At 44.0% G+C, this 18956-nt stretch overlaps 1 protein-coding gene across 2 annotated transcripts in view; it reads left to right on the top strand.

Moving 5' to 3' along the window:
• The window catches only part of LOC115474009, a 143014-nt gene that overhangs the window by 66190 nt on the left and 57868 nt on the right, over positions 1-18956 (top strand). For both annotated transcript variants that reach the window (XM_030209278.1, XM_030209277.1), the window contains exon 5: positions 8303-8429. In XM_030209278.1, the coding sequence (XP_030065138.1) occupies positions 8303-8429 (127 nt within the window). The remainder of the gene's footprint in view (positions 1-8302; positions 8430-18956) is intronic.

The raw sequence follows: 18956 nt of genomic DNA, 5'->3' as shown, positions 1-18956 counted from the left end.
GGGCGGAGGGCCAGGGTGAGTTTGGCTCCCCTGAATTTGGGCTGCTGATGCATAAGGCCTTTATGTTAAAAAGGACTCTGCCGGAGGTGTCTGACACCGCGTTGCGGACTGGATTCCCTCCAGGTTTTAATAGCTCAGTGTTGGCTGCGGAGTTTCCTTCTTCTCCCGAGCATTGGACTGACGCTAAATGTAGACAGGTAAATTCCCCGTCTAAGGGTGGCGCATCTCCCTTTCCCCCCTCTGGCAGGCTGTGGGGAGTCTGAGGAGTCTGGTAGGCCCTCATGGACAGAGGATCCAGAGGAGGGCCCCGGTTTGCCACAGGATTTGGATGATCCTAAAGTGGTACGGATTTTCCACCACAATGAGCTGCCAGCGCTCATTTCTGACGCCTTGCAGGCCCTTTCTATTGAAGATCCGGCCGAGGGCGATGCCTCCCCTGTTGATCTTAGGATGGCTAGTACTAAGAAGTCTTCTCGGGCTTTGCCTGTGCATGACTCCATCCAAGAGCGTATTTCTGCTCAATGGTCTGACCCTGATGGGCCTTTTAAGGTTGCCAGGGCTATGGGTCAGCTTTTCCCTCTGAGTGAGGATCACTTGGCCCCTTTTGGGATGCCTAAAGTGGATGAGTTGGTCACGGCCGTGACTTTAAAGACCACTCTCCCGGTGGAGGGAGGGGTCGCTTTGAAAGATATGCAGGACCGGCGGCTAGAATCCGCGCTGAAGTGATCCTTCTACATCTTGGACCTTTCTTTAAGGGCGGTGATTTGCTGTTCCTATGCAGCCCGTGCCTGTCTTCTTGGTTACAGCAGGCGGGTGTTTTGCCCGAGGATGGTGCTAGTTCCCTCTCTGAGGTTATCCCGCATGTGGAGTCTACACTGTCTTTTGGGGCTGATGCCCTTTATGATCTGCTCAGAGCTGCGGCTAAGCAGATGTCTGTGGCGGTGTCTTCCCGCCACCTTCTTTGGCTGCGGCATTGGGTGGCTGACATGGCCTCTAAGCAGAGGCTGGTGAGGTTACCCTTTGGGGCCTTCTGCTATTTGGAGAGGAATTGGAGAAGATTGTTGAAGACCTAGGGGACTCCAAGCCCCAGCGGTTACCTGAGGATAGGCTGCGGCCTTCTTCCAAAAGCTCTGTTTTTCCCTCCTCTTACAGGCCACGTTTCCGCTAAGTGCGCTGGTTTTGCCTGGGGTGCTCTGCTGGGTTTCCTTAACGTGCCCATTTTCAGCAGAGGAACTCCTGTCGCTCGGACAAGCGTTCCGCAGCGGCCGACCAATGGCCAGGAGTTCATGGGCGTCCTCCACATGGACGGGACGCCGGTCCGCTCGTTGATTCCTGCAGTAAGGGGTCGTCTTTCTCTCTTCTTTGAGGACTGGACCAAGATTTCTTCGGTTCAGTGGGTCCAGGACCAGATCAGAGAAGGCTACCGATTGGAATTCGGTGAACTGGTGAGAGACGCTTTTATGGAGTCCCGATGCGGCACTGCCGTCAAACGGGCGGCGGTAGAGGAGACCTTGCAAGTCTTGCTGCACCTTGGAGCGGTTGTTCCGGTGCATCCCGCCGAACGCGGCTGCGGTCGCTACTCTATTTATTTTGTAGCCCCTCAAAAAGGCAGGTCTTTCAGACCGGTCCTCGACTTATGAAGAGTCAACGAGGCCTTAAGAGTTTGAGTCTTTTGCATGGAAACCCTGCGTTCCGTCATTTTGGCGGTACAGCCAGGAGAGTTTCTCATGTCTCTGGACCTCAAGGAAGTGTATTTGCCAATGCCTATTTGGCCTCCACATCAGCGGTTTCTCCTGTTTGCGGTTTTGGGCTAACATTTCCAGTTTCAGGCCTTGCCTTTCAGCCTAGCCACAGCTCCCCATGCCTTTTCCAAGGTGGTGGTGGTGGTAGCTGCCTTTCTCAGGTGACAGGGTGTCAGAGTTCACCCGCATCTCGACGACTGGCTCATCAGGGTGGATTCGGCAGATGAGAGTTGTCTCGCCATGACCAGCGTGATAACAGTTCTTCAGACTCTGGGCTGGGTGATCTATTTGCCCAAAAGTCACCTGACCCCCTCTGTCTCTCGAGTATTTGGGGGTCCGGTTCGACACGCCCTCGGGGTTCGTCTTCCTCCTCGACCACAGGCGATGCAAGCTTCAGAATCAGGTCCGTCTGCTTCTGCAGATGTCGCGCCCTCGAGCTTGGGACTTTGTTCAGCTCCTGGGGTCGATGATGGCCACCATGAAGGTGGTTCACTGGGCGAGAGCTCACTTGAGGCAGCTGCAGATTGCTCTGCTCCAGCATGGTCTCCGATTTCCCAGGAATATCAATGCAGACTAACGTGGCTCCCTGCGAACCGGCACAGTATGGATTGGTGGCTCTCCGAATGGAGGCTGTGACTGGGAAGGCCGCTCGCACTTCCTTCTTGGTGCCTGGTGATAACGGATACCAGCCTTTCGGGCTGGGGAACTCATTTACAGGGAAGCTATGCTCATGGTCAGTGGACACCCGTGGAAGCGGGATGGTCCATCAATCACTGGGAACTGAGAGCGATATTCCAGCCTCTTCTAGCCCTCCACAAAACTCTGGAGGGGTTTTCTGTTCGAGTTCTGTCAGATAACTCGACAACGGTGGCCTACATCAATCGCCAGGGCGGCACTCTGTGCAGGGCCCTGCCCGCGGAGGCCGCTCAGATTTTCCAATGGGCCGAGCTCCTTTTGCTTCTGCTGTCCGCAGCTCTCATAGCATGTCTGAGCCGATTTCCTCAGCAGGCAACAAATCGACTCGGCGGAATGGGAACTGGCAGAGGAAGTTTTTCTTCAAATCTGTGCCAAATGGGGGACTCCCGGTTGGGAGCTAATGGCGTCGAGTGCAAACGCCAAAGTCCCTCACTTTTTCAGCAGAAGGAGAGTTACTCGCTCGGCGGGGTTTGATGCACTGGCTCAACCCTGGCCCTCGGGCCTCCAGGATGTGTTCCCTCCTTGGCCCTTGATCGGGCGAGTTCTCCTGCGGATTCGGCTACACCGAGGATTGGTGATTCTCATCACTCCGGATTGGCCAAGGTGTACGTGGTACGCGGATTTCCGTCATATGCTGGTTCCGGGACTCTAGAAACCTTTTTTTTGCACCAACACTGTTCAAAATGTATCCTCTGCCTCTTAATAATCCAAGATCCAATGATACCATTCCTTATTTTGTCTGTAATTCCTTTTAACATGCTTGTCTCTGGCCCCTTGAAAGTTAGTGAACTTCAAAAAACTTTATTAAAATAGGACCCAACATGGCCTGTGTTTCAGCAACAGTGCCTGTGTCAAGGATCAGATCCACATATATATACAAAGTGGTATACACATGTTACAAGGTGGAACCAACAGACTGCTCTGGTGCGCAAGACACAGCAAAACCAAACCAAAGGAAGGAGGGCACATGGTGCTTATCTGTTGGTTTTAACACTTTGTGATGGATGCACTGCTTTGCCTATATAAGGGGAGAGAGGAGAATTGCTGGACATGGATGGATGGAGGGGAGGACAGGGGAGAGAGGAGAATTGCTGGACATGGATGGATGGAGGGGAGGACAGGGGAGAGAGGAGAATTGCTGGATATGGGTGGATGGAGGAGAGGGCAGGGGAGAATGGAAAGTTCCTGGACATGGATGGAGGTGAGGGCAGGGGAGAGAGGAGAATTGCTGAACATGGATGGATGAATGGAGGGGGCACGGGAGAGAGGAAATTTGCTGGATATGGGTGGATGGAGGAGAGGGCAGGGGAGAATGGAGAGTTGCTGGGCATGGATGGATGGAGGGGAGGGAAGTCAGGAAGGAGATGCACATGGATGGAGGGGAGGGAAGAGAGGAGAAATGCTGCAAGGGATTAAAATATAAAGTAATACATTCATCCAGTTTTTCTTACATAGGAACGCAGCTTTGGAATGCATTACCACTTGATGTGAAAAAAATAAGTGACCTAATCAATTTTCGGAAATTGAAACTGAAGACCTGTCTCTTTAATAGAACATATCACTATGATCCATCATTTGAACTTTAGTACATTACTGTTTTAATTGATATTTCATTATTGATCTCGCTATACCGAATGTTTTATTCCACTATGTTACTCATATTCTTGTGTTATTATTGATTGTATCTCTACTCAACCTTGGCAGTAGCCAGGGCGGAATATTGTGAGCCACATTGAGCCTGCAAATAGGTGGGAAAATGTGAGATACAAATGCAATAAATACATATTCCCATGGCGATGGTTTATATAGGTCCTTGTGAGAGAGTCTATGGGATGCTGCCATTTATCCTTAAGAACACTCCCTCACAGTATCAGAGCCACCGTAAAACCCCAGAATTCCGCCCGAGGAGGAAGTGACACAAGAGAGGTGGAGCCAGGAGGGCATGGCCCAGGAAGTATAAAAGGCTGGGCTCGAGCTAGGTTAGGGTTGCCCACTGCAGATGCCTCCACCCTGAAGCTGAGAAACGGTGACTACTATATTCAGGTAGGCCAAGTTTAACCTGGACCCTTGAAGAGTCTATGTTTGTCCTTGTCAGCTGCAGGCCAGTCTTGTGTACCTGCTAGAGACTGTGCTTGTATCTCTGGATCCAGGGACCAAGCCAGAGACCAGAAAGAACTGATGCTGAGAGAAAGACATTCATGTATGCTGTGGCTCTGCAGGAGCAGGCCACCCAAGGACACTGTTATATTTACTGAACTAGTTTTAAGTATTGATTCCTCCTTTTCTGTGAAGTGAACAGGAGCTCTTACCTGACAACTTTAATAAATACTTGTTTTCACCATAATTTGCTAAGTGTGTGGCTTGTCTTACCTGGCTCAAAAAATATTTTGTTACTGGTAATGCATTTATAAAATATGCAAACTTTTATTCAAATTGCTATAAACCTTTACGTTTAAAATTCACTCTCAAAGGTGAGAAGGGGTGAGGTAACAGGGAAGACAATCATACCTTTGCAGAAAGACAATACCACGGGACATATAAAGAGGGGATTATCATATGTGACACGGAAAGGGCCCGTGCCCCTCTATTGTTCATGAAGTTGATAAGTCTTGCTGATACTACTGTTTGACAGGTGAAATTGTAACCAACAGATGTGGGAGGAGGGGGGGGGGGATAAAGGGGGGGAAGATTGGGTCAAATGTTAAGGGCAAATTCTAAAAAATTGGTGATCTTGCAGTTTAAGGTTTCAAATGTATATTTTACAAGCTTTGTACCATGCTCAATCTGTTGATTTTGTTAATCTGTGGAATCATCAATAAAAAATTGTTATACATAATAAAGAGTAACAAGTCAAAAAAAAAATTCACACTCAAACTAAGGAGATGAAATGAAGGAATCTGGTGCACTGAAAATAATCCTATTAATCAATCCCTGAAACGTAACCACAGTCTATAACATCAGATGCTGCAGTCCGCAGGTACGTTCCTGAACCAGTGACGATCAAGCTTTTAATGCTTCCAAAGGTAATGTCTTAAAGTGTCTTAAAACATGCCAAAGTATTATTATTCGTTCAGGGATATAAAAAATCAAACCACCTTGATCAGGGCTATATGGAAAAAAGCTCATAAGGAAATTCAGCCTCTCCTCTTTCACACACCACAAAAAAAAAAAAAAAGTTTTCCAAATCTTCTTTTATCAGCAATAAAATCCACAGGTCAGAATTTGTCCTCTATATCCTATATAATAATTTGCACCTTCAACATTCTACGTCTGGATGCCGGGGTTCGTAACATCCATTCCCACTCATTGCCCTGCCCTCGCGTCAAAACGTAATGACGTCGTCAGACGGAACAATGAGGGGGAAGGGAATGCTGGAGGTGAGATGATGTCAGGAGGAGAGAATCGCAGGACATCGAGGGAAGGGAGGGGAGGGGAGGGCAGGGCAGAGGAGAATTGATGGACATGGATGGGATGGGAGGACAGTCATAGGCGCTCCCGTATAAGAGGCTTCCAAGCCCAACCGTGACCTTCCCCTGGCTGCTGCCCCCCCCCCCCCCAAACGCCCTCAGCTCCCCGATCAACAGCCCTCCTCTCGATTCCTCCCCCCCCCCCATTGCGCGTGTTTAACCCTTTTACTTTCAGGCACAGTGACGGCAGTGAAGAGGACAAAGCAGCGGGCTCGCCTCCAACTTCTCCCTTCCCTCACACAGTGTCCTGCCTTCTGCGGTGATGCATTTCCTGTTTCCGCGAGGGCAGGACACTGTGTGAGGGAAGGGAAAGCTGTGTTGTCCTCTTCACTGCCGTCGCTGCGCCTGAAAGTAAAAGGGTTAAACGCGCGCGGGGGGGGGGGGGGGGTGTGGAGAAGGAACGGAGAGGAGGGAGGGCAGGGAGAATTGCTGGATATGTATGGGAGGGCAGGGGGAGAGAAGAGATCACTGGAGAGGAGGGGAGGGCAGGGGAGAGAAGAGAAGAGAATTGCTGGACATGGATGGATGGAGGAGAGGGCAGGGGAGAATGGAGAGTTTCTAGACATGGATGGAGGGGAAGGGAGGGCAGGGGAGAGAGGAGAATTGCTGAACATGGATGGATGAATGGAGGGGGCAGGGGAGAGAGGAAATTTGCTGGATATGGGTGGATGGAGGAGAGGGCAGGGGAGAATGGAGAGTTGCTGTACATGGATGGAGGGGAGGGAAGTCAGGAAGGAGATGTCCATGGATGGAGGGGAGGGAAGAGAGGAGAAATGCTGGACATGGATGGAGTCTGTGTACTCTTTATCTTTTAAAAAATACTATAAATAAAAATCACAAAAAAGAAAGATTAAAACAAACAAAAAAACATAGATAAAACAATCCGTATCTCATACCCCTGGCACATATTACTCATTATACATCCTTCCTAATTATTACTTATCATGACAGAACATTTCTCCTAACGGTTCCCTTAAAAACATAATCGCCATTACATGATAACCTTGCTAGCGCCCATTTCATTTGTGTGAGAAACGGGCCTTTTTTTTTACTAGTAGATCCATATTTTGCCACCTGCCTTCCTCAGGAGGAACAGAGTTCACCATGAAATATATGTGAAATACTACCACCAAGCATATTATTAAAACTCACCAAACTATGGACAAAAAACATCCTGTAGTTTTGATTCTAGTTGTCTTACCTGGCCCCACAGCCTGGCATCACTTACGTTACCACAGGCCTTTCATGATGGCAGGACTTAAACTCCTCTATTTAAACTATGTTTAACCCATTGGTAATGAGCTCTTCTGTGGGTCAGAACAGTTTTCTCACTGGATAGTGTTTATATGTCAATTTACTTATATTTTTTATTCTATCTTTACAGCACCAGGTGAAGTAGATACCACAAAACTTCAAAACACAAGTATAATAAAATATGCATAAAAGTGGAGTATCATGGCAATGTGTAATGTCATAGCATGATGTTGGAAACAAGCTGATGCGCTGACACTGTGTTAATGGAAAGTGTGTCTTCAGTTTATTGCACGAATGGAGATACTGACTAATATAAGGCATCAGAGATTTTGTAACAATGCTGAAGAATGGTCCAAGTTGGGTCAAAGCTGTTTGGAGGGAAGGTAGGGAGGTGGAAGGGCAGGAGGGGGGGAGGTTGATAGATGGCTAGGGAGGGACTTTAGAAAGGTTAGATGCATTGTGTTCAATGTTTTAAAGGATGTTGTTGGTTGTATTTCTTACTAAAACTTGAATAAAGAATTCAAATTGAAAAAATGCATAAATCACTAAATATAGGCTCCCCACCAAATAAAAAAAAATAAAACAAATAATGGAACTACAGGTATGATATTGCAATTCTTTTGTTTCTAATTTAGAAACCCACTGCTGCTTAGGTTTTATAGTTCAGTTTTTATGGTGTGAAGACAACTGGCATTTGTGTTCCTCCTTGGGGCTGTCACAAGGGGTGAGAAAGCAGGGTGACCATTCTGGATGCTTCAGAGCACTCTTGAGTCAGTCTGTGAGCACATGAGCCCAGAAGGAAGGGGGTTCCAAAAGCAATTCATGCTCCTGATGCCACTTTATCTGTTGACAGTCCCTTTTGCCTTGCTGACACTGAACCCTATCCGTATCAGTGCTTGAGTTAGGAGAGTATCCTGAGAAGGAGTCATAGAAGAAGGTAGCTATGTGTGAAGTGTTAATGAACCACTACAACTGTTGGCCTGTATCTTCAATCGAGGGAGAAGCATCGGAAGTAGAGGAGAACTGAAGTAGCTTATAAATATTAAATATAATTTTATACACATATGAACTCTGTGGTCCAAAGCTTCAGTTACTTTAATTAACCTGCAGAAGGCTTTGAGCATGTCCCACTTGCTGTTTCAGGCATTGGTGACATTCCATGATGTTGCTATCTATTTCTCTGACGAGGAGTGGCAGCTGTTAGAAGAGTGGCAGAAGGAGCTGTACAAGAATGTGATGACTGAGATCCATGAAGCCCTCATCATACTAGGTAGCTTTTCTTTCTTTAACTTTAGAACTGAGCAGTCTGAAATTCCTAGTTTGTTTTTGGTGTATGTCTTACTGATTTTTTTTTTTAATTTAACAAATAGCTTTATTATTTTCTCTTGGTACCATATAGTAACATGAGGTCCATAAGTAATGAGATAATCACGGAATGTGTAAAGCATGCTACATACAAAAAGAAAAAGGGCAACAGTGCCATCGCAAATGAAAGCATTTCATAATAAGATTGCTCATTAATATCAAAAAAACAGTTTCTAGCAGTTAACAGTATTAAGGGGGAAAAAAAGGAACAGTGAAACAGTGCAATAACTATAACAAGAAAGAAAGAGAAAAGTAATATGAAATACATCAAGGTACATATAGGAACAAAATAAGAATCAAATCCTGGATACAAATACAAGTGATGAAATATAAATGAGAAGGGAATCATCCTAAAGAGAAGAATGTAATAAAAGATTCCAAGGGCTCCTTTTACAAAGCTGCACTACTGATTAGGGCGTGCTGAATACGAAGAAGCCCATGGGAATAGAATGGCCTTCTTCACATTCAGTGTGCTGCACAGCTGTGTTAAAGGAGCCCCAAATCTGGTAATACTTTCAAGGTTTATGTTTCATTTGCCATGAGCTTATCCATATTGACTACTTGCCAAACCTTCTCCAGCCTAATAGTAGTTTAATTAGCTCTAAATGTGTCACATCATCCATATGAAAAGTGGGTATTCCAAGTAATACTAATTGGATATGTTGTCCAACGATTTTACTACTATGTTCTAGAACCATAGACCAATACTGTTGAATAAAGGGACACTCACCACATGTGTAAGAAAGTGGCCAAAGTCTTACAGCCTCTCCAACAGAGGGAACATTTGGGGATCCCATTCATTAATGTGTTGGGGGGTGAGAAAAATGTGAAAAAGAAGCTTTTGATTGTGTGTTAATCGGAGACCACGAACGTGAGCATGTAAAATTATAATCCCATACTTCCAGCCAAAAAACATCTAGCGATTGTTCACCAAAAGCTGATCCCATGTAGTCATATAGCTTAAACGACATTTAGGGAATATGAAAAATGCTTTTGAAAAGGTAGGATATCAGACCTTTAAGAGAAAGGCGGACAAACAAAATTTCTTCAAAGGATTTTAGATAATGATGAATTTGGAAATATTGATAAAAAGTCTGAAATCAGCTGAGTGTCATAAATCTTCCATTGTTCATAACTGTTTATTATGGAGAAGTCTAGACAGAGGAAAATTAGCTAAATCTGTTGGAAGATTTAAATTGTAATAAGTTGGGCAGCTAGAAGAGGTGTAATTGGAGAAAAGCAAGAAGAGGTGCTTTGTTAAAAAAAAAACAAATTTTCTTCCAGTTATTTAATACAGATGGTAAAAAGGGTGATTATTCAAATGAGTATTCCAGGTATCCTTATCAGAAAAAAGATAAGTTAATAATGTATAGGGACAATTAAAGATCCTTTTACTCAGTCCCATTGGGTACTCTTAGAAGAATAAACCAACAATGAACTGCTCAAAGACAAGCAGTCCAGAAGTATCAGTTTGAATCAGGTAGACCATACCTCCTAATTGTTTAGGTAAAAAACAGTAGCTCAGATCTTGTTAAAGGTATGGTTTTTTGTGTGTGTGTGTTTTTTTTTTTTTTTTTGCCAAATATATTGCATTATAGCAGATTGTAATATAACAGATGTGTGATGTGTTGTGTGGGGTTGGCAGATTGGGGAGAGGGAAGAATGGGATTCTGAGGGCTATCAGGTTGCACTGCTTTAGGCGAACTAACCCTTCTACACCTCTTCAGACCTGTTTAGGTTCCTGCGTTGTGCTTGCAGTAAAGTCTTCTGCAACATTTTAAATTCTAGCTTGTGTGAGATTCTGTTGAGAAGTGTTTCAATGTTCGAAGGAAGAGTGGGACTTGGGGGTGATTGTGTCTGATGACCTTAAAGCTTCCAAACAGATAGAAAAAGTGACGGTCAAAGCCAGAAGGATGCTTGGGTGCATAAAAAGAGGGATGACCAGCAGGAAAAAGGAGGCGATAGTGCCATTGTATAAGTCTCTGATGAGGCCCCATGTACAGTACTGTGTGCAGTTCTGGAGACCGCACCTACAGAAAGATATAAACAGGATGGAGTCGATCCAGAGGCTGGCTACAAAATTAGTAAGTGGTCTTGAACACAAAAAAGTATAGGTTGGAAAACAACAGAGCAGATCAGTGGAAAGTCAACATGAATTTTATTAATGAGATCATAAAAGAGCCTGACACAGGCCGTGTTTCACCCAATAGGGCTGTGTCAGGGTCTATTCAAAGATCCTTATTGTCAATACTTGAATATGTATCAATAAGTTGTCATAAATATATAGGGAACCACAAGTCTATCCTTTCAAATGGCACCTGTATGTGTGGCTATCGGCTGTTTTTTTAATCTTGCTTTTGAAAGGATAGACTTGTGGTCCCCTATATATTTATGACAACTTATTGATACACTAGTGAAAAAGGCCCGTTTCTGACAGAAATGAAACGGGCGCTAGCAAGGTTTTTGTCGGAGTGTGTATGTTTGAGAGAGTGTGTGAAAGAGTGACTGTGAGAGAGAGTGAATGTGTGTGTGTGTGTGAGAGAGAGAGAGTGAGACTGGGTGCGAGTGTGTCCGTGAGAGAGAGAGTGTGTGCCAGGGGCCCCTCCCTCCTCCGTCCCAGTTCCAGGGTCCCCCCTCCATCCCTCCAAGTTCCAGGGTCATCCCCCCCCCCCCCCCCCCCCGGGTTCCAGGGTCCCTTCCAGTTTCAGGGTCCCTCCCACCCTCCCTCAGAGTTTCAGGGTCCCCACCCTCCCAGTTCCAGGGTCCCCCTACCAGTTCAAGGGTCCCTGCCCCTCCCTCCCAGTTCCATGGTCCTGTCCCTTCCTCCCTCCCTCCGAGGTGCTTGGTGGGGGGGTTGTTGTTTGCTGTCAACCTAAGGAGACACTGCTTCTGGCGTCCAGCAGCTACAGTGGGGGAAATAAGTATTTGATCCCTTGCTGATTTTGTAAGTTTGCCCACTGACAAAGACATGAGCAGCCCATAATTGAAGGGTAGGTTATTGGTAACAGTGAGAGATAGCACATCACAAATTAAATCCGGAAAATCACATTGTGGAAAGTATATGAATTTATTTGCATTCTGCAGAGGGAAATAAGTATTTAATCCCTCTGGCAAACAAGACCTAATACTTGGTGGCAAAACCCTTGTTGGCAAGCACAGCGGTCAGACGTCTTCTGTAGTTGATGATGAGGTTTGCACACATGTCAGGAGGAATTTTGGTCCACTCCTCTTTGCAGATCATCTCTAAATCATTAAGAGTTCTGGGCTGTCGCTTGGCAACTCGCAGCTTCAGCTCCCTCCATAAGTTTTCAATGGGATTAAGGTCTGGTGACTGGCTAGGCCACTCCATGACCCTAATGTGCTTCTTCCTGAGCCACTCCTTTGTTGCCTTGGCTGTATGTTTTGGGTCATTGTCGTGCTGGAAGACCCAGCCACGACCCATTTTTAAGGCCCTGGCGGAGGGAAGGAGGTTGTCACTCAGAATTGTACGGTACATGGCCCCATCCATTCTCCCACTGATGCGGTGAAGTAGTCCTGTGCCCTTAGCAGAGAAACACCCCCAAAACATAACATTTCCACCTCCATGCTTGACAGTGGGGACGGTGTTCTTTGGGTCATAGGCAGCATTTCTCTTCCTCCAAACACGGCGAGTTGAGTTCATGCCAAAGAGCTCAATTTTTGTCTCATCTGACCACAGCACCTTCTCCCAATCACTCTCGGCATCATCCAGGTGTTCACTGGCAAACTTCAGACGGGCCGTCACATGTGCCTTCCGGAGCAGGGGGACCTTGCGGGCACTGCAGGATTGCAATCCGTTATGTCGTAATGTGTTACCAATGGTTTTCGTGGTGACAGTGGTCCCAGCTGCCTTGAGATCATTGACAAGTTCCCCCCTTGTAGTTGTAGGCTGATTTCTAACCTTCCTCATGATCAAGGATACCCCACGAGGTGAGATTTTGCGTGGAGCCCCAGATCTTTGTCGATTGACAGTCATTTTGTACTTCTTCCATTTTCTTACTATGGCACCAACAGTTGTCTCCTTCTCGCCCAGCGTCTTACTGATGGTTTTGTAGCCCATTCCAGCCTTGTGCAGGTGTATGATCTTGTCCCTGACATCCTTAGACAGCTCCTTGCTCTTGGCCATTTTGTAGAGGTTAGAGTCTGACTGATTCACTGAGTCTGTGGACAGGTGTCTTTCATACAGGTGACCATTGCCGACAGCTGTCTGTCATGCAGGTAACGAGTTGATTTGGAGCATCTACCTGGTCTGTAGGGGCCAGATCTCTTACTGGTTGGTGGGGGATCAAATACTTATTTCCCTCTGCAGAATGCAAATAAATTCATATACTTTCCACAATGTGATTTTCCGGATTTAATTTGTGATGTGCTATCTCTCACTGTTACCAATAACCTACCCTTCAATTATGGGCTGCTCATGTCTTTGTCAGTGGGCAAACTTACAAAATCAGCAAGGGATCAAATACTTATTTCCCCCACTGTAAGTCCTGTCCTGACCCACAGGCAGCTGGAGCTCCCTCATACTGTTTCAGTGACACACATTGACAGGCAACGGCTGGATAAAGTGTTTGAGTGATATTTAGTTTAGATTTCATGATATTCATATGTACAGATGTATAGCTTTCAAATAAAGTAAAAGGGTGTGCAGTAAGAAACCAAAAAGAAAAACCTTTTGTCCTTTACCTGTTAAGGCGCAGTTTATTCAGTAGAAACAGCTTTAGACGTGTTTCAGATGGAAGAAGGGGAAAAAAACGACAATGTATATCGGCAGCTCGTAGGTGTGCTTGGTTTTGAGTGTATGGGAATGACGGCTGTGTTGGGGAGTGGAAATAGAGATTAACCAATGGGGCTCCTTGCTTACATTGTAGTTGATTGAGTCAGTTCCACTTGTGTGTAGTAATGGTCCTGCTGCATGGCCAGAGTGGGAGAGGAGGGGGGGGTGCGGCGGAACTGTGAGTGAGCGGCTGCAGGAGGGTGGGTGAGGGGGTTGTGGGCGGGGGGACGGGGTGCAGTGGCGAGTTTGGTTTTGAGTGTATGGGAATGACGGCTGCATTGGGGAGTGGAAACAGAGATTAACCAATGGGCTTCCTTGATTCGTTGACTGTCTTTGCTCTGCCCTTGACGTCATCACGTTGTGACGTGAGGGCGGGGCAGACACTCATGGCCAAACCGGATATCTTGCCCGCCTCAAGTTTCCGGCTTGAGGCTTCATTCGAACGTTGAAGGTGCCTTTTATATATAGAGAGCTATTCAAGTATTGACAGTAAGGATCTTTGAATAGTCCCTGACGCAGCCCTATTGGGCGACACATGGCCTGTGTCAGGCTCTTTTATGATCTCATTAATAAAATTAATGTTGACTTTCCACTGATCTGCTCTGTTGTTTTCCATCTTGGAGTTTTCCGATCGTCTGCCTTGTTGTTTTCTTGGACCCCTACAAAAAATATAGGGACAGGCTTTTGAACTTCAACATGTATACGCTGGGAGAGAGGAGACATGATAGAGACATTTAAATATCTCAAGGGCATTTATGTACAGGAAGTGAGCCTTTTTCAACTGAAGGAGAGCTCTGGAACAAGGGGGCATACAATGAAGTTAAGAGGGAATAGGCTAAGGAGTAATCTAAGAAAGTATTATTTCACAGAAAGGGTGATGGAGGTTGTGGAGTTGAGGACTGCGAAGAATTGAAAAAGGCATGGGATAAGCATGTGGGATTGCTTAGGAAAAGGAGTTAGGGGTTACAGAGGATGGGCAGTCTGGATGGGCCATATGGCCTTGTCTGCCATCATGTTTCTATGTTTCTAAATATTTTTCTCTGTTAATCCCCCTCCCTCCGGGATTATTTATGCTGATAGCTCTATTATTTCTAACATTTTGCTTTCTAATGGCATTTCTTCACATCATACCACCTTGTTGGTTGATTTTAACCTGCATTTTGATTTAATAGCTACTGATCTAGTTTCAGATTTTTCTGAGGTTCTTTTTGATTTAGGCTGGAGCAGATTCTTTCTTCCTGTTCTCATTTTGCAAATCATTTACTGGTCTTATATTTTCTGGAGGTGAATTTTTTAAAATAGGCATACAGTGGCTATTTCTCAGTCTCTGGTACCTTGGTCTGATCATTATTTGATTTCCCTTTCGATGCTAAGCTAATTAGAACCATTAGAAGTGCAATTGATCCTATAAAGTTAAAAGATCTTTAGATACCAAGGTTGGGTGATTTCGATACTTTGTCTGCTTCTGATACTGTCAGTCCTTGGTATGAACCTGGAACAGAGTGTCTGGATGAAGTTGTTTCCTTTAAGTCTGTTACATGTGTATGAAAATGTGATACCTCTTGGTTTACAGTTAAGTTGCTTCGAAGAAAAGAGCCTGAGTGGTGAAAATATTTGAACTCTGTCCATTTGATGGAGTATTGGATGCATTTGGTTACCTATCAGCATGAGACACTGAAGGCAAAAAAATGTTTCTTTGATGAAGCTGTTTAGAACAGTAAAGAACTTAATTACTGTATCTTCTGTTACCTTTGCGTGATATTTCATATCAGGAGTTTGCTGATTTCTTTCAGAAGAAAGTAGAGGACATTGCAAGTTCTTTTAATTATTTAATTTTTCCTTCTGAGCTGATGAATAAGTGGTTTAACTTCTCTACAATTTCTAAGGAACAAGTAAAGTCTGTGATGAGTAAGTTGAATCCTTTGCACTGTTCCCTGGATAATTGTTCCCTGGCAATTATTAAATCTTTGAGTGCCAACTTGCTTCTTTTATCTAGTATCATGAACAAGTTGCTTTCTGAGGGGATTGTCCCTGGCACTTTGAAAAAAGGTTTCTGTTCATCCTTTGCTGAAGGATGGTGCATTTGATACTAAACAAATTGTGAACTATCATCCTATCTCGATGCTGAAGTCCTTGGCAAAAATTTTAGAAAGGTTTGTGTTGTATCAATTGCATGATTTCCTTGAACTGAATGACTTGCTTGACATATGTCAATTTGGTTTTAGGTCTAAATATTCAACTGAAATGTTGTTGGTGTCTGTATTTGATTTGGTACATGCTGGATTTGATCGAGGTGAGGAAACTTTAATGATTTTCTTGGATATTTCCTCAGCCTTTGATACAGTTCACCATGAAATATTACTAAGTAGGTTATATTCATTGGGGATTCAGAGTACGGTTTTAGAGTGGTTCTGTTCATTTCTCTCAGAGCATTATTTTCATGTTTCTTTAGGTGAGGATGACTCAGCTTGAATTCCTATTACTATGGGTGTGCCTCAAGGGTCCACTCTCTCCACTATACTATTTAATATCTATTTGGTCTTGATCTGTCGTGTTCTGTCTAGTCTGGGTGTTCATCATCAACTTTATGCTAATTATGATTAGTTTTTATCCCAGTAAAGTGTTCTGTCTGTGATACCCTGTCCTTTTTGAGGATGTGCTTGCAGACATTAAGATCCTGGTTTAGCATCAATAGGCTGAGGTTGAATGTAGGGAAAACGCAGATATTGTGTTTGTCAAATCAATCAAATGTTGGGCGTTAGCCTGGTGTCATAAGTTTTGCAGACACTGAGATAGATTTCACTTTGAATGTAGGTATCTTGGGGTTCTATTATATTCTAAATTTACTTTCAAATTGCAAATTTGGAATGTTATGGGGAAGGCCTTCAGGTTGAGATTATTAAGGCTTTTGAACAAATTGTTATATGAGGTGAATTTCCGACGGTTTTGCAAGCTGTGTTATCGGTGCTAGATTATTGTAACTCATTGTACTTTGGCCTTTCAAAATTGATGACTCAGTCTCTTCAGTTGTGTAAGCTGCTGCTGCTAGACTTCTGATAGGATTGTCAAAATTTGATCATATTACTTTAGCTTTGAAGGAATTGCACTGGCTTCCTGTATTTTGGTGAATTAGGTTTAAGGTGTTAACCTTGATTTTTGAGGTGTTGAACAATGATGCACCCCTGGCTTTAGCTTCATCTTTAAGACTATCAGCCATCTCATTGTTGCCATCTAGTTGCGTTCTTTGGCTAAACGTTTATTGGACACTAGTAAAAAAAGGCCCGTTTCTCACACAAATGAAACAGGCGCTAGCAAGGTTATCATGTAATGGCGATTATGTTTTTAAGGGAACCGTTAGGAGAAATGTTCTGTCATAAGTAATATTTAGGAAGGATGTATAATGAGTAATTTGCGCCAGGGGTATGAGATACGGATTGTTTTATCTATGTTTTTTTTTTGTTTGTTTTAATCTTTCTTTTTTTGTGATTTTTATTTATAGTATTTTTTAAAAGATAAAGAGTACGCAGACTCCATCCATGTCCAGCAATTCTCCTCTCTCCCCTGCCCTCCCTTCCCCTCCATCCATGTCTAGAAACTCTCCATTCTCCCCTGCCCTCTCCTCCATCCACCCATATCCAGCAAATTTCCTCTCTCCCCTGCCCCCATTCATCCATCCATGTCCAGCAATTCTCCTCTCTCCCCTGCCCTCCCCTCCATCCATCCATGTCCAGCAACTCTCCATTCTCCCCTGCCCTCTTCTCCATCCATCCATGTCCAGCCATTCTCCTCTGTCCTGTCCAGTGATCTCTTCTCTCCCCCTGCCCTCCCCTCCTCTCCTGTCCAGTGATCTCTTCTCCCCCCGCCCTCCTCTCAAATTCCAGCCATCTGTTCTCCCCCCCCTCAGCTCCCTGACAGCCCTCCTCTCTGTTTACATTCGCCAAAGTAACACAACAGATGTACAGATCAGTAGGACCCAAAGCAGTCTGAAACAAGTAGTCATAAACAACACAGCTTATACCTAATTGTTTAACCACCCTTAGGTTTCTCCTTTGGGTTTAACAAGCAATACCATGTGAATGCAAAGTCTGGATAAATGAATTAAAACAAAATTTAAAACAAACACCCAAAATATGTGATACTTGGTAGTAATAATGAAACAGTGATAGAATATTCACATAGGCAGCCAACAGATTTATTTTCCACTGAAAATAATTAACCTTGTATGAACTTGGCTGCTAATTGTGTACTGCTTACATTTACATCCAAACAGACTGTAAGAAGAAATAAAAGTATACAACAGAATTGACACATTTAGACTGACTCTGGACTTCTGCATGAAGGTAGCTCTTCCCTCATTATTCAATACCTCTCTTTTAAATAGTATTAGTTAAAAAAAGTGCATTTTTATAATTATACCATTGCATTCCACAGAGCAAGTTCCCACATACCGTCTTTGCATAGGAAAAAAGATTTTAAATGCTTCTAGGTTTCAATCTAATAAAAGTTGTAAAAATCTTTTGTACTTTAAAATAAAAACTCTGAATGTTGAGCACCAGTTTCTCATAACATGATGTCTGTTTTGATGACCCTTTTACTAGGTGAAAAAATTTCAGCACCAATACAACGCCTGCTAGAGCATTAGAGTGTCCTTATAACCAGCCCCTCCAAATGACACAATAATTACAATTTAGAACAAATTACTACTCTAATCGATGAAAGTTTATTCCATTGTGATAGTTCCTCTGTGTATATCCGTCAGCATGTTTCTATAACTGAGATAAAATAAAAATATGCAGACCTAATCAGGCTGAAAGCTGTGAGAAAGGGTGAGGGAAGAGGGGGAAGGAAAGATTTAAGGATACAGCTGATAGTGTGTTTTAATGTCAGTATGGTAACTGCGCAGGGAAAATGGCTTCAACCTTTTGTCGTCATGCCATTTCCAGTCATATGAAACCTCCTTAACTAAAGGTCATTGCCACTATTTTGAGAGCAGAGCCAGCATAGGCAGGAGTGACTGGGGATCACTCCTACCCTGACTACCTCCCTAGACTGCCAGGGATTTGAGATACACCCCTTCAAAGGGGAGGGGAAGGGAGGGAGACAAATAGGACAAAGCACAAATTTTCGTCTTCCTCCAAAAGTGCACGATCAGTTTCAGCCGAAACTGGGAAAAACTCTACCTGTTACTAGGGTGACAAGTCTAAATGGCATTAACAGAACATAAAAAAATATGTTGAAAGAAATCTAAAACTACAATTTAAAGGAAATACATCAATTGAATGTTTCTACTACTATGTAGGTTATCAATAGAAATCAAAATAAAACATGGAAAAGAAAATAAGATACCTTTTTTATTGGACATAACGTAATACATTTCTTGATTAGCTTTCGAAGGTTGCCCTTCTTCGTCAGATCAGAAATAAGCAAATGTGGTAGCAGATAGTATATATAAGAGAAACATCAAAGCATTACTTTGACAGTCTGACAGAGTGGGAGGGTGGGGGTATGCATGGGGACATCAAAGCATTTCATTGATATTCTAACAGGATGGGTGTTGGTAGGTGAGAGGAGGGTAATAAACAGAGAAATACAACTTTATGGTTTATAATGGGTTAGAAAACCCAGATCCTTGTTAAGTCC

Source organism: Microcaecilia unicolor, chromosome 7, assembly GCF_901765095.1.
Source record: "Microcaecilia unicolor chromosome 7, aMicUni1.1, whole genome shotgun sequence".
NCBI classification, from domain to species: domain Eukaryota; kingdom Metazoa; phylum Chordata; class Amphibia; order Gymnophiona; family Siphonopidae; genus Microcaecilia; species Microcaecilia unicolor.
Note: the sequence above shows the minus strand (reverse complement) of the source record. Positions and strands in the feature narration are given on the sequence as shown.